Genomic DNA, 14,111 nt, shown 5'->3' with positions numbered 1-14,111 from the left:
TGCATTCTTTGGAAAATTATTTCCCTTGATCCATCCTAACTTTGACGATTGCTGAAGTTTATGAATAAAAATATCTGGGTAGTTGCCACTGGTGGTGCCATTTGCCACCAGAGGAGGTGGGTCCCTCTGACTCTCGTGTAAGCACAGTGATGAAACCAAGAACAGCCTCTGGCATCGTGTCTGCATTCCCACCACAGAGCTCTGATCCCGACAGCTGATGTGCTGCTGACAACTTTATTCCTGTAACTGGCAGCCAAAAGTAGAAGTTTGATCTAGTGGCATCTCTTTAGCTGAAACAGCTTCCTTTAAATCTTTTATGTTTTCTGATGTTTCTGTGATTATTTATATTAAATGATGCATCTTAAAACATGCAGGAGCTGTCAGACAGTGTCTGAGCCAGGAGTTCCCTGAGTGCCAGAAACTGCGAGGCCTGGTTTCCTAAACATTTGTGTTTCATGGCTGCCTGAGCTCTGCTCAGAGCTTTCCTCGTGGCCAGGGCATGTGTGGTTTCTTCATGGCTGGGGAATTCTGTGTGAATAGGCTTTTGTCATAACATAGGAACTTGCACTGCAGCCTTTTCCCTGAAGGAGACAGGAGAAGAGGGTGCTTACACGATCCTTCTCTTGTCCAAAGCGATCTATTTTCACAGAAAATCGGTAGGAGCTTTTCTATATTTGAAAACTCTGGGTTCTTTTTTCAAATTTGACAAAATTTTCTAGAGAAGAAGGGAAAAACAGGCAGATGGTGTTAAACCACATTAGCCTAGGTTTCTTTTTAGCAAATCAAGCTAAAAAGGAAAGGGACTGAGTCAGTTTTTTCTTGCTACACTTTCCTATAAATCAGTCTTTTCAGAGGTGTAGTGACAGAACTGTGGTATTGGCAGTAGTGGAGGGACATCACTCTGCAGAGCATTGCTGAGCTTTACCTGCTGCTGCTGCTTTTGCAACTGCCTGCTCCTTCTTCCCCTTCTGCATCTCCTGGTCCCCCTGGATGCCTCTTATTTGGAGGAGGCTGTGAGGAGTGGGAGGGCAGGGACAGCTAGCCAAGGAAGAGGATGCCATGTGTGGTAGAGTCACAGCTATGTGTAAAGAGGGAAGTTTGTAAGCGGACCCATTTGGTTTGTACAAGATGTGGGCAAACAATATTGAATGTGTCAGAAATAGGTATACACTTTGTATTTGCACTGTACTTGCACTCTTTACTATGCCATTTATTGCATGAAGCAAGGAGGGCAGATGGAGGAAACAAGCATTTGGCCTTAAAATCCAGCCTGGAACATGTTATTTATACTTTTGTCAGGAAGTAGACAGAACTAAATTACTGGTATTAGTAGCATAAGTCTTTAGTAAAAGGCTTCAATACCAAACAAGACATGGTTTTAGAGAAGTATTGAAGGTCTTTTACTTATCTCACTGTAAGAAGCTGATGGAGACAAGGTACAAGCTGTTTCCACCATGGTGTTGCTCAGCGGTACCTTCTAGGTTGGCATATACTCCATGACCTTATGTGGTAAAAACTACCTGCATCTTTTCTCCACTAATGAGTTGACAGTAGATGTTAGTTGCAAGTGTTGCTTTAGGAGACCCATCGATGTAAAAGGAGGAACAAGGATCTATGTCATAGAGGAACAAGAAATGAATAGGCTTGTAAAGTTTTTAAAATGCTGTAGTTGTAGTTTGGCAGGTTGAGGACATTCTGAGAGCTGCAAGTAGGTGACAGATAAAAAGATGGCAGTAGACAGCAAACACAATTACACATTTGTCTTTTAGGTCCATTAATTACCCTCTTTTCAGGTGAAGGACAGCCCCCAAAGCTGTCAGTACTATTAGTTCCTATAAACTCTGCATGATTTAGCAGATACAGGACAACCTGCGGCGCAGTACACGGCAAGATATAACATTCAAGTGACACTGCTTTTATGGCTATATATTTAGAAAAAAAATTAAAAGGCCTTTCCTAGAATTATATCTTGCCAGGGAAAAAAGAGAGAGGAAAGTGAGGAAGGTACTGAGCGTGACTCTCCTTAAGGACAGGCAATATTTCATACTCTTGACCACGTACTGATTTCTGCTTTTTTCAAACCTCAGCTGCATAATCCTGCACTCTGACTGCCAGTACAGAATTTTGTATTCATAGACAGAGGGAAGATGCAATTATTTGGGAACTTTATCAGTGCCATTTCTCAAATCATCAGACAGCCTGAACAAAGATCACTTTCCGTGGCAGCACCTCCATGTCACACTACCCAGCAAGTCTCAGAAACGGCACCTGTAAAGGGAGCAGAAGTCACGAAAGAGCTCTGAAAGTGCTGACCTGCCATGGCAGCACAAGACAGTGCCATGATGCTGGCCACTGATGCTTCTTTTTGTCAAGCTTCTTCACCCTTCAGGTGTGAAATGAGGATTAGAGAATCTGTGCATATTGGTTTTCGGGTTTTGTGGAGATGAACAAAAGGGAATTCACACTCTGATCCTTATGCAAAAAAAGGGCAAACATTCTTTCATTTTTGGAACATAAAGATTATGCAAAAAGTGTGTGACTAAAGCCCTTAGTAGTTTTCTATGGCATATATGAATATTTATAACATTTAGAAACCTGGGTTTGGAATGGATTAGAAGATAATGTGCTGGCCTGCTGCCACTATTTCAGACTGCGTAAAACTTGAAAGGATATTGTTGTGTATATATAGCATGCTGGTAGTAGCAGTTGCTTGTTATGTTATACAGTTAGTTCTGTTTCAGAAAGAGCCAAATTTAGGTTTGTATGGCTTTTCGGTAACGGTCTTTCTTAGCACAGTGAGTAAACAGGTTAATTTTTGCAGGCATTAAGTAGAGGTAATCCTCTATTTGAAGAAAAATTGTAAGGAGCTGGCAATTAAACTTCCTTCTGAACATTTTCTCTGTACGCGTTTCTAGTTTTCTTGAATCAAAAGAAGACGATCCAACTTATCTACAAGATTCAGGAAGGGAAATTCACTTTCGCTTCATATGCTCTTTTTCTGTTCAATTTGCACCTTCCAAAGAGCTCTTTTGAGTTTATACTAGACAATACAACAGCACGTGGAAAAAAAGCAACGTGAAAGAAGCTTTTCAAGGATGCATAATGCTCCAGAATCTCCCCATTGGGTTGTGATGCTGTCTTCTGGCCACAGTTTCTCCATTTACTCTGCCTTAACACCCACTTCCTCATTCCTTTGTGTTTCATCATTTCCAGGTGTTGTGGTTTAACCCCAGCCAGCAACTAAGCCCCACACAGCCGCTCACTCACTCCCTTCCAGTGGGATGGAGAGAGAATCGGAAGAGTAGAAGTGAGAAAACTCGTGGGTTCAGATAAAGACAGTTCAATAGGTAAAGCAAAAGCTGTGCACGCAAGCAAAGCAAAACAAGGAATTCATTCACTACTTCCCATCGGCAGGCAGGTGTTCAGCTGTATCCAGGAAAGCAGGGGTCCATCACGTGTAACGGTTACTTGGGAAGATGAACGCCATCACTCCGAATGTGCCCCTCTTCCTTCTTCTTCCCCCAGCTTTATGTCCTGAGCATAACGTCCTATGGTATGGGATATCCCTTTGGTCAGTTGGGGTCAGCTGTCCCGGCTGTGTCCTCTCCCAGCTTCTTGTGCACCCCCAGCCTACTCGCTGGTGGGGTGGGGTGAGAAGCAGAAAAGGCCTTGACTCTGTGTAAGCACTGCCTAGCAGTAACTGAAACATCCCTGTGTTATCAATGCTGTTGTGAGCACAAATCCAAAACATAGCCCCATACTAGCTACTATGAAGAAAATTAACTCTACCCCAGCCAAAACCAGCATACCAGGATACTTTTGAATGCACAGATTGAATGAGATTATCCTGAGGAATAGGCAAAGTAACTCCTTCAAATGAAGCCTTTCAGCCAACTGAAGGAAGCCAGGCAGTTCAGCCTTTAACCAGAAGTCAGATGAATTCATTTCCACTTTGGTTTTCCTTGCCTGGAATAGCCCATATAATGAGAAATTTGGAAATAGTGAAAACTTTTTAAAAATTTTCGCTACACACATAATTTGTCTTTCAGTACAATACAGCATTACAGTACTTATTCTGAATGCTGTGCTTTTTTTCAGAACAAATTCCCCACATAAGAAAAAAAAGAGTAAAATGATTCCACAGAACACTCTTTTTTGATTAATCTAAGTCTTCACCTAAGAAGCTTAATACTAAACTACTTGAACACTGAGCCTACAGTCTAGCTCCAAAGATCATTATGAAATGACGCTTCAAAACCTAAACATTTACAGGTATGAAAAATTAAGGTGTGTATTAACAATCTGTCTAGAAAGCACATCAAGCAACACTAACTTCATAAAAATGAAGCGTCCTTAGCAAAGCTTCCCTTGACGTTAGACGGTCTTGAAACTTCATCAGGTTGGCTGGTGCAGTTCAACTTTATGGTCTCTCCTTGAAATAGTTATTTTAGGGGAGTACTTTTTGAAATTGTGTAAATTGAAATAGCAGCATCACATAACAGAGCCAAATATGAATCCATAGAGTTATGAAACATTTATGTTTACATGTTCATGTTGTTTTGATTTTCATTTGATTGGGTTAGACTTGAAGAACCAACACTGTAATATGCAGTGCGATCTGTTTCAATCCACTATTATAGTGGGTGCTTATCTTTGAGTATTTAAGAGGTTCCATTGAATTCAATGGGGCTTATTCACGTGCTTAATGCTAAGTACATATGAGAATGTTTGCAAGGTAAGTGCTTTAGAAAATCTGCCTAGTAGTAATGGCTTGAAGAGGTATGAAAATTAACATAGGATAAAAATGATTCTTACTTGAAATCTACTTATTTTCCACATGTAGATACATATGACTTTAGGAACAATATAAGCAGACCCATATCCAAATTCCCTAGATCTTCTGGGAACTTGTGTTTTAGAATTAAAATATTTTAGATCAGTTTCAGAATAGCTACATTTAATTTGTTGATACAGTGTGTAATCCACAAAAACGTAGTAATGATATATCAGTAGTGTTTCTAATGCTGACCACCAGCCATACCCATTTTTGTATGCTTGACAGTGCATTAAAATGTCTAGGATTACTCAGTATGTGTGTAAGGAATGTTTTACATTGGTGCTTCCCACTTCTGGAATGACAGATTTCACAAAGGTGTATTTTATTTATAACATCATTTTCATGTAAGATTACAATTGTGTATTAATTTTGAGGAGCATATGCCTTATGTTTTACTGTTTACTAGTAAGGAATATATCGTTCCATTGTGTGAGGGCTTATGACTAGCTTGTTAATCTCACACAAATTTTCAAGAAGGTATGGAGCAGCCTGGTGAGAGTGTGCGGCGTTAAAACACGTAGCTGTGTTGTAATTGTTGGACCATGTTAAAGTGCTGGAACAAACGTTAGACTCTGATTAGGAATAGCATTTCCCTCCTCTGCTTTTTCTTAAGCTAAGCAAAAGAAACTGAAACAAATGTCCTTATAACAGTGATTGAATCAAACTGTCTAGCTAAGGAAGTCAGTTTTACTGCTGAAGTTTCAGTTTATTTGATATTATGCAGAACAACCAATTTTGCCCCCACACTGGTGGGCATATTACTGGTGTGGTGCTAATCACACAAGCCAGTTCAAATTTTGCAGTCCAGAACTAAATCTGAAATGTTTTGCTTTTTGACTTACCTTCATTTCTGTTCTTAAAAATGATTGTAAAATAGCATCTGATTTATCAGAGCACAATGTATTGATTAATATTTTCTTACCTAAGTGAGTGAAATGATGGCTTATTTACTGCAGAGCAAGCACAGCCAAGAAAGACTGAAGTGACTTCTGCTTTTTTTGTGAATTGCCAGTAGAAGTGTCCACCAAAAGTGAATCCACTTTTCCTGTTGGTTTAGATGATACGCTTGTGCAAGCTAACACTAACAGGTCTGTTTGATGAAACTTGCCTACAGGGCCACAGTTCTAACAGTGGCCGCCTCACCTGTGAATCGAGCATACTTCCAGAGGGAATCAGTGAACATACACCCTCACATGCTCATTCTACACTGTCATTTTCCAGGAGGGCTGCATTTTAAACTCAAACTCATATGAAAGGTGAAATCTCTTTAATTGCCGAGTATGTTCTAGAAATGGTCTTGCTGTTAGGAAATGGTGGTCTTAAAATTAACGTGTACATACTCCAAGGTGTTCTACATGATATTCTTTTTACTTTTTAATGTGGGAAGATGTTATCAAAGAAATGCACATTGAAGGGGCTGATTTTCATTCTTAGTTAAGGCCTTTTACAGCATCCAAGCAAGGGAAAGGGTCCTCTGAGCACATGTAAATTACACTCATGCTCATTTAAAGCCTGTGTAAATGCAAATCACACCCTACATATGAGGGTATCAGCATTAAAATTATATTTTCATTCATATGACTGCTTTTATTGGCATATGTCTTCACACTCAGGCACAGTTAGGTGCTTCGTTTAAATGATGATGAAATACAGTGCTTGTTCTCTGATTACATCCCATCTTTTCTTTCCAGCGCATGATTGCCAACACTGTCAGGACGGTGAAATTCTGCCGAAGCCAATCTTTCAGTAAGTGTATTACAACATCTGCACAGTCAGCATTATCATCAGTAGCTACAGTAATTACAACTAATTCTGTGTGTACCAGAATTGAAAAGCCTGGTTTCCAGTGATTCTCCCATGTTTGGATCATCCCATGTTTCACAGGGTGAAATATCCTTCAGGAAGCTCTAATACGCCCCTTCTCCTCCATCTCTTTTCCAAGCATGTGAAGGAGCTAAATATCTGTGAGGTCTCTACACATCTGTCAAATTAGAATCGGTCGTAATTAGCCACTGGGTTCAGAAGTGGTTGAAATAAGGCTAGCAGACAGCAGCACACAGACACATGCAAGATACTTGTTTGGATAAACCCGGTTTTTATAGGAAACCAGTCCGGAAACATGACGTTTATAAATGACATAACTGCATAAGGTGATGACCTTAAAACCTGTTTGTCAGTATAATTACCAGAACTCACTTGAGGCCATGTAAGATGACAGAGCTGTATGGTCAAACAGGCTTGCTCTGTGGGTCTCATCCCATCTAGGTGCACTGTCAGTTCCAGTCACACTGGCATTTCCTCAGCGCTTCCTTCATTTTGCCTCACAGCAGCCTTCCTGTTTCTCAAAGAACAGAATAAATAATGTAACACAAAACATTTTTTATAAAAATAGTTTCTTTCCATCTGGGTCAAAGCTTAACTCGAGAAGATCAAGTTAAGGGACCTTTTTTTTTCCTCCCACCATCAAGGTTTTTCTGGCTACGTATCTTTTAATTTTAGTGTACTGAGCACTAGTGAGACCTCCACACATTTAGAAATGGAAGTGGATTTTCACTCTACATGATATAACAAAATGCCAGTATATAGATGCACCGTATCAAAGTCTCATGGTTTTTGTGTGTGTGTATGTGTATTTATATATAGTAGATGCTTCAGTATCTGTCTTTTAGACAAGTTTTAAGTTACCTAACACATATCTCATTAAATTGCAAGCTGTTCACTGTGAGGCTGAAGATGCTCAGATTTTAACTCAGTGGTATTTCATAATTGTTGTTGGAGTAGGTATAATGCAGTTATGTTAAGTAATGTAAACAGTAAATTTGAGGCTTGAATAGGGCAGCCACTGAGCACTACAGTGTTACAAATATTTAATACTGAGCTAGAAATGGGAATATTTCATGAAAGGAGGCTTAAATCAATTATATAGTTTTGAATCTCTGTGAAAGCTGCTGGTTCAAAAGCAGATGGGCAGCTTTAAATCGTACTAGTTAGCTATATAATTTACAGCTATTGACTGGTAAGGTGATGTACAAAACTGTAACCAAGGGCCATCAATTTGAGTAAATGTAGCCAAGGAGATCAGAGAGAAAAAGTTAATTTGTGGGGGTAGTAACCAGAAAGACTATCAAATATGGAGGAAAGGTTTCAAAGTGAGCGATTTCTAAATATTTTTTTTTTTTAACCCACCAGGATCTGGTGTTTCCTGTGACAGCTTGTAAAGAGTTACGCATTCTGTTCAGGCATTTGTTTGTTTAAGTGTATCAATCCTACATCATTTCTCTTTTACCAGATCCCGATGCAGCCCTAACTAATAAGAACCATCAGGATGTTCGGAGCTATGTGCGGCAATTAAATGTGATTGACAACCAGAGAACTTTATCACACATGTCTCACCGACTAGAACCACGTCGAGCATAAACATTTGAAGCAATGATGAGAAATGATCTTTTATCCTGTCAAGGTCACTTGTTAAGAACTTCACTTTCTCTGCTACCGCACTGCCACTACAAAAATAAGCAAAAACATATTCTAAGGTCTTAGGCAACGCACAATGTACCAGCCTGTCAGAGGACTTTGGCTGAGGAAGAATTTACGCACTGTAGCTGTACGGGTGGCCATGTTGTGAACTGTTAATTCATCTTAAAGTGTAGTAAATGATTTCTCATATGGATAAAAAAGGCAAAAGATAAAATAGAATAGTTAGTGAAAAATGCACGAAAAGCTTCTAACAATTCTAAGGGAGGTAGTGTTTTTCTCCCTAATTAAAAATCTGTATTTTATGATTTATTCTCCAGGTCAGGACCAAAACTGATCATCAGTTTAGCTTGCCCAGCTACTGTTGACCTCAGTAGAAGATGTATGTAGGCATCTGATGAAAGAATGTAGGTTCAAGAGAGGTCCAAGGTGTAGTTCCATTCAGAGAAGACTTACATATATTTCTGTTTGAAATACAACAGATACTAAGAAAAATTTCTAATCTTAATAGTACTGCCTACTACTGCAAGCAGCGTGGCCATTTCAGAAAACTGACAGGACTGGAAATATTTTGAATGATAAATAGATTAATCTGTGTTTACATTTTATTTCTTTTTTTAAACTACCAATCAGGTTTTTACAAAATTCCATTATGATAGTAAGGTTGTTGAAATCAATAGCATAAAAGTAGCAAAGGACTGGTTCAAAAAGAGCACAATATGCACAAATGGATTTCAAGAGAATAATTTCCTGGACATTAAAACCTTAAACTTCAGCTATAATTAATTGTGGCTGGTTAACACATATTTTCTGGTCTTAAGCATTTACAAATATCTTAATTTTCAGCCAATTGTTTTGCACTTTCAATAGACTGTAAATAAATGTTAATTCATTACCTTCTAGAGTATTTATTTATATAATAGCTATTGTGCCAAAATAATTAAGTTTTATTTATTTTGTTTAGCATGTTATGGGAGTGCAGCTTTTGTCTTTATACTTCGTGTGCATTTTATGTGTAGGAATTGTGTGATGTATGTTTTCTGTAAATAACACACAGTACCTTATTAAATGTAATTGCTGGAAAGGTTTAGTCGCTGGCCTTATTTGCACTTTCAGCTTCATTCCTGCATAAATACCGATGCTATTGGCTGATATAGCAAACTTTGCTTGTCATTTGCTGGGCCTCAAAACCACAGTTAGCCTACACCCACTGTGATATGGATGACCAATGTAAAGCCAGCGGGATCCATCCCTGCCGCAGGGGATGACAGTCTCGCAGCGATGTAACACTGTGGTTTTGTTAGCTGGTTTGTTTAGAGTTTCTAAGGAGGCCCCCTACCCTCCTGTGTAAAGACAGAAAACATTTAAATTGGAAAGGTTTAAATGAAGAAAGGATGTATTCTTCATTTTAGCTATCTGACTAATTTGTCCTGCTTGGTCGCTAATGTGAGCACGACAAGTTACCTTATCTTGGACAGGATTTTACCTCAGGTTGGCTAACTCAAGTTGAGACCTCAGCTAACGTGGCACTCGAGAGGCCTCTGGCTTCAGTCACCCCAGGGAGGTCTATGAGGTCCTGCAGCCATGAAAGAAGAGGTGATCTGGCACGTACCCTTGCACCTCCAAGATCATTTGCGCTGGCCTGAATACCCCACAGGATAGCTGTACTACTGCTGGGCAAGCACTGACAGTGGCCAAGTGCGTGCCGAGGGAATGACGATGTTCAAATGGCAAAAGGCTTTCCTATTGCATTCACACCAGCTCTGCTCTGCAAAGCTGGATGTCATAAAACTGATTAAGCCTGAAATTACAAGTTGCAACTATTATCTCATGATTAAGCTTCAGAGATGACCTCATTGATACAGTCTACATTTCGCCTCAGACGCAGAGTATACTTTTCTTGGCATTGACCAGGACTGTGTGGAGTCAGTAGACGTGGAAAGATTTTTTTTATCTATAAAAATAATTACATCCTTGTAGTCAAAACATAAATTCTGCAAAAGCCGAGAGTCACCAGGGAAATGCTGACACATAGAACCACTATCTGCTCGGTACCTGCATTCTGCAAAGGAAAGAATTACACAGTTAAGAAATATTCTGCAGCATGATGAAATAATTTATTTTAACTTTGCTGTCTGACTAGAAGTTCAAGATGATTCAGAGGAAAACCAGCTAATAACATAGAGACAAATTTGTGTCTTCTTATTTCAAGTGAGAAATATTTCTTATTTCCATTTGTACTGCTCTATGAACATACTTCATATGGCTTTCTCAGATACAGAATCTTCCCAGAAGCAAAGTATGCAGTAGAATAAACTACAGGGACACAATTAATTCAAAAGACGTTTTTATCTTTACAATCAATTTATAACATTTGTGAGTTCATGATTTTATTTGTTCCAGATTTGTTCCTATTGTTTGGACTTTCATTTATTTCTGTGTTAACTGGTTTATAAAGCTGCCAAGTTTCAGCTTGGCTCTGCACATAGACTGATTCTTCATCCATTTAGTATGTTTTTATCCCCTTGGTTTATTCTTTTATTCCTTAGAACCTCTAACTGTTTTACTTATTTGTTGCCAAACAGTCTCTATCGTGTAGATATATCCCAGTGATACAACTAGAGGTTTTACGGCATCTCCGTATCAACAAACGAATGCAGTTTACCTACTCAAAGAAACTGGAATCTGGCATTTTTTTAATTTTCCAATAAAGGGTGCTGTATAAATAACAAGTGTTGCTATCTCTGTATCTAACTCGTTCAAGTGGCTCAGATAGTTGCTATGGTGCTGATCACAGTCTACATAGAGATTAAATGACTAAAACTACCTTCTGGCTCTGGGATCCATACTGGGCTTCTCTTGCTCCCTGTGTTGACTTCACAAGAGGAAGGCAGCTGTCGATAGATTGCTCTTGCTGGATGAAGTCTAAGCAAGTGTTGCAGTAGTGGGAAGAATGACTAGGAACTCAGGAAGCATTGAAATGTTAAAACACCCATGTTGTCTTCACCCTGTGCTTGCAGCTGTGAGGCCCAACTTGATCCTGCTTCAAGGGAGAGACACCCCTTATCCGCTGACTCTCGGGGCCGGTCTGTAAGCCCGGGCTCAGATGCTGTTCCAACGCAGCCAAGGAAAAGAGGCTTGGGCGATCCCCAGACCCACACTGCTGATGGTGGGGATACACCTTGAGTTGTAGCACGCTGCTTGGCCTGATTTTGGCCCATGCCAACCAGCACCGCATGGGAGAGCCCAGCCATTCTTTGTGGGGGAGCACGCAGCAGGGACCACTGCCAGTGGGAAACACGGACAAGCCTGTGCGGCCGGTCCCTGTCCCTGCCCCGCAGCCCGCCAGCGGGTCCCCGAGGGCTTTGCACCTCCATCACACCCGCTGGCATGAACAGCATAAACGCTGCAGCACAGTCCCAGCCTTATTTCAACACTTCAGACTGAAAAAATACAAACCTGTTCAAAATAACGATTATGCCTGAGGCTCACGGGTCATACAATGCCGACATGGCCGGGCCGTGCTACTTGGCCTCAGGCCCCAGAGCCCCGACCCTGTTGTATTTACTGGCAGAGTCACAGCTGTAGTTTTTAGATGCGAGGTGACCGGCGAGCAGTGTCCACGACGAACATCTGCTGCTGGGGACCAGGGAGGCCGCAGGCCCCACGGAGCCGGGATGGTGACACCTTGGGCATTTTGGAAAAAGTTCTGTGTTACAGGGTTGCACTATGGACGTGGCTTTTTTCTCAAGCAGCAGTACAAACACCTCTGCTTAGGGCTACAGAGCCTCAAGGGACACGGGGTACGGCTCCCCCCTCCCCTGGCACATTTCGTTATTTTTGCTTTGTTCGGATTTGCCGGTTTTCTCAGCGGCCAGGCCCGGTGCTGGCCGTCGCTAGGCAGAGCAGGGAACAAAGGTTAAACCCAGGGAGGCTGAATCCAACAGCCCAGGACGCTACGACTCTTTGGTAAAGGCAGGATCCAAAATATTTTCCCCGGACACCTTGTTCAAACCCGATCAGCCACAAAGACATGATAGTGCCAGATAAAAGAGTTCAAAAGTATCTGCAGGACTCTCAGACGGAGGGTTCGGGTTTTTTTCCTCCTAAGGAAAATGCTGTGAAGGCACACAGCCTCTGCAGACCAGGTACAAAGAGAGAGACAGACAAAAAAATCCCTCTTTTCAAAGAGACACTGGCAAAACAACCTTTTAAGTAAAAGAAGTTTAAATACAATTTAGAAATCTTACAAAATAAGTTAGAGACAAATCAAAAGGTTTAACCTGCAGGGGTAGCAAAAGAGAAATGAATTTTGCTTAAAAAAAAAAAAAAAAAGAAATATTTTAACAAAATGTAATGGCAGAAATTTATAAGTCTAAATTGTTAACGTAGCTTCTTAGTAAGGTCAACTGCATAATATACAGTACCTTAACCTCTTCCAGCGATTTTTAAACACCACGCAGCTTAAATAGACTACTTCTGAATTCAGCGGTATTTCTTCTGGGAGCTCTGAATGCAAATCAAGAGGTAATAGTGGAAGAAAATTAAAAGATGTGCTATTCTCATTTCATTTTTTGTACTGATAATAAGGAAAGCAGCACAGAGAGTGATATGGCAAAGTGAATCTCTAACTTGAATAGCTTTTCTTTCACTGTTAATCTGAAATGCATTACACCCTGCCTTTTCAAATAACCATAATGTTCTTTACTGTAGCCTGCATTAAAGTTTAGCAGGCACAAGCAGCAGCTGTCACCAGACGTTGAGGCATTAGCAATCAAAGAAAATAATGACCAGATTAAAAAGTTACCATTAAAATTACTAAACCAGAAACTTTTACAGCCGCTTATCTTCACCTCCAGCACAAACAGCCAGCGCGCCCTGCCTCCAGGGCTGTAGCTGTGCCCAGGGAACCCCCGCCACCCTCGGGTGTCTCCCCGCGGCAGCGCCGTGGGGCTGGCCCTCGGCCCTCGGCCAGGGTGACGGCACGGCTGGCCTCAGCTGGACCCTCACCCCTCCGCCTCTCTTGGGAACAGGCGCTGCTGCCCCAAACCAGCTCCCAGAGGAGAGGGAGCTCCCCGACACGGCCGGTGGCTAACCCCTGATCTCCAGCTTCTCGCTGAGGTGAGAGGCTGTGGTCGGCGTGCCACAGGAGCACCCAGGGTGCATCCCCCGGGCACCGACCTGCACGGCATCCAATAACCTGCAAGACTGGCTCTTAATTCATCTGCCCCGTGCGCTGCTTTAGCCATAAAATACAGCTCTCATGGAGCACCTAACTAAGGAAACAACTCGTAAATCCACAAAGGAAAGTAATCCAACCACAGCCTTGGTGATCTATGACTCAGGTGATGGGGGGACTACTGTAAAAAGGAAGATTCTTGTAGTTAAATGGGCAAAAAAGAGCGCGTGTGCAGCTGCAAAATCTACCACGTACATCAAACTGCTGAAGGGTATTTCACAAAGCGTTCGTTATTAATAGGTTTGGCACTCAAAGGTAATTTCTGAATTCAAAATAAACTCAGAAAACTACATGAAAATGCATAAAGAATGCGTAATTACTGACGCGAATTGAAATATTTTTCTTGGAAACTCCGTGTAATGAAAATGTGACACACAGGGGCACTGGTAAGAGACTGACCTTTATTTCCTGGCCCTAATCCATTTGGGTCAGAGTGACAAAAAGCAAAGCCTTTGTCACATGGCAGGAGTCAGCCAGTTGTGTTTAATTTTTTTCCTCTTTTTGCTTTCAAATGCAAATAAAGCACATTACCAATGAAAATAATGATTGTAAATGAATACC

General features: G+C 41.0%; 1 protein-coding gene across 5 annotated transcripts in view; it reads left to right on the top strand.

Annotated features, from left to right (window-relative positions):
• The window catches only part of RAPGEF4 (Rap guanine nucleotide exchange factor 4), a 156,692-nt gene extending 147,293 nt beyond the window's left edge, over positions 1-9,399 (top strand). For all 5 annotated transcript variants that reach the window (XM_087732456.1, XM_087732455.1, XM_087732460.1 and 2 more), the window contains 2 exons: positions 6,529-6,583; positions 8,127-9,399. In XM_087732456.1, the coding sequence (XP_087588582.1) occupies positions 6,529-6,583; positions 8,127-8,254 (183 nt within the window). In that variant the 3' untranslated portion in view covers positions 8,255-9,399. The remainder of the gene's footprint in view (positions 1-6,528; positions 6,584-8,126) is intronic.
• Positions 9,400-14,111: the final 4,712 nt, after the last annotated feature.

This window comes from Nipponia nippon, unplaced genomic scaffold (assembly GCF_047370975.1).
Source record: "Nipponia nippon isolate SJK-2023a ecotype South Korea unplaced genomic scaffold, ASM4737097v1 scaffold_5, whole genome shotgun sequence".
NCBI classification, from domain to species: domain Eukaryota; kingdom Metazoa; phylum Chordata; class Aves; order Pelecaniformes; family Threskiornithidae; genus Nipponia; species Nipponia nippon.
Note: the sequence above shows the minus strand (reverse complement) of the source record. Positions and strands in the feature narration are given on the sequence as shown.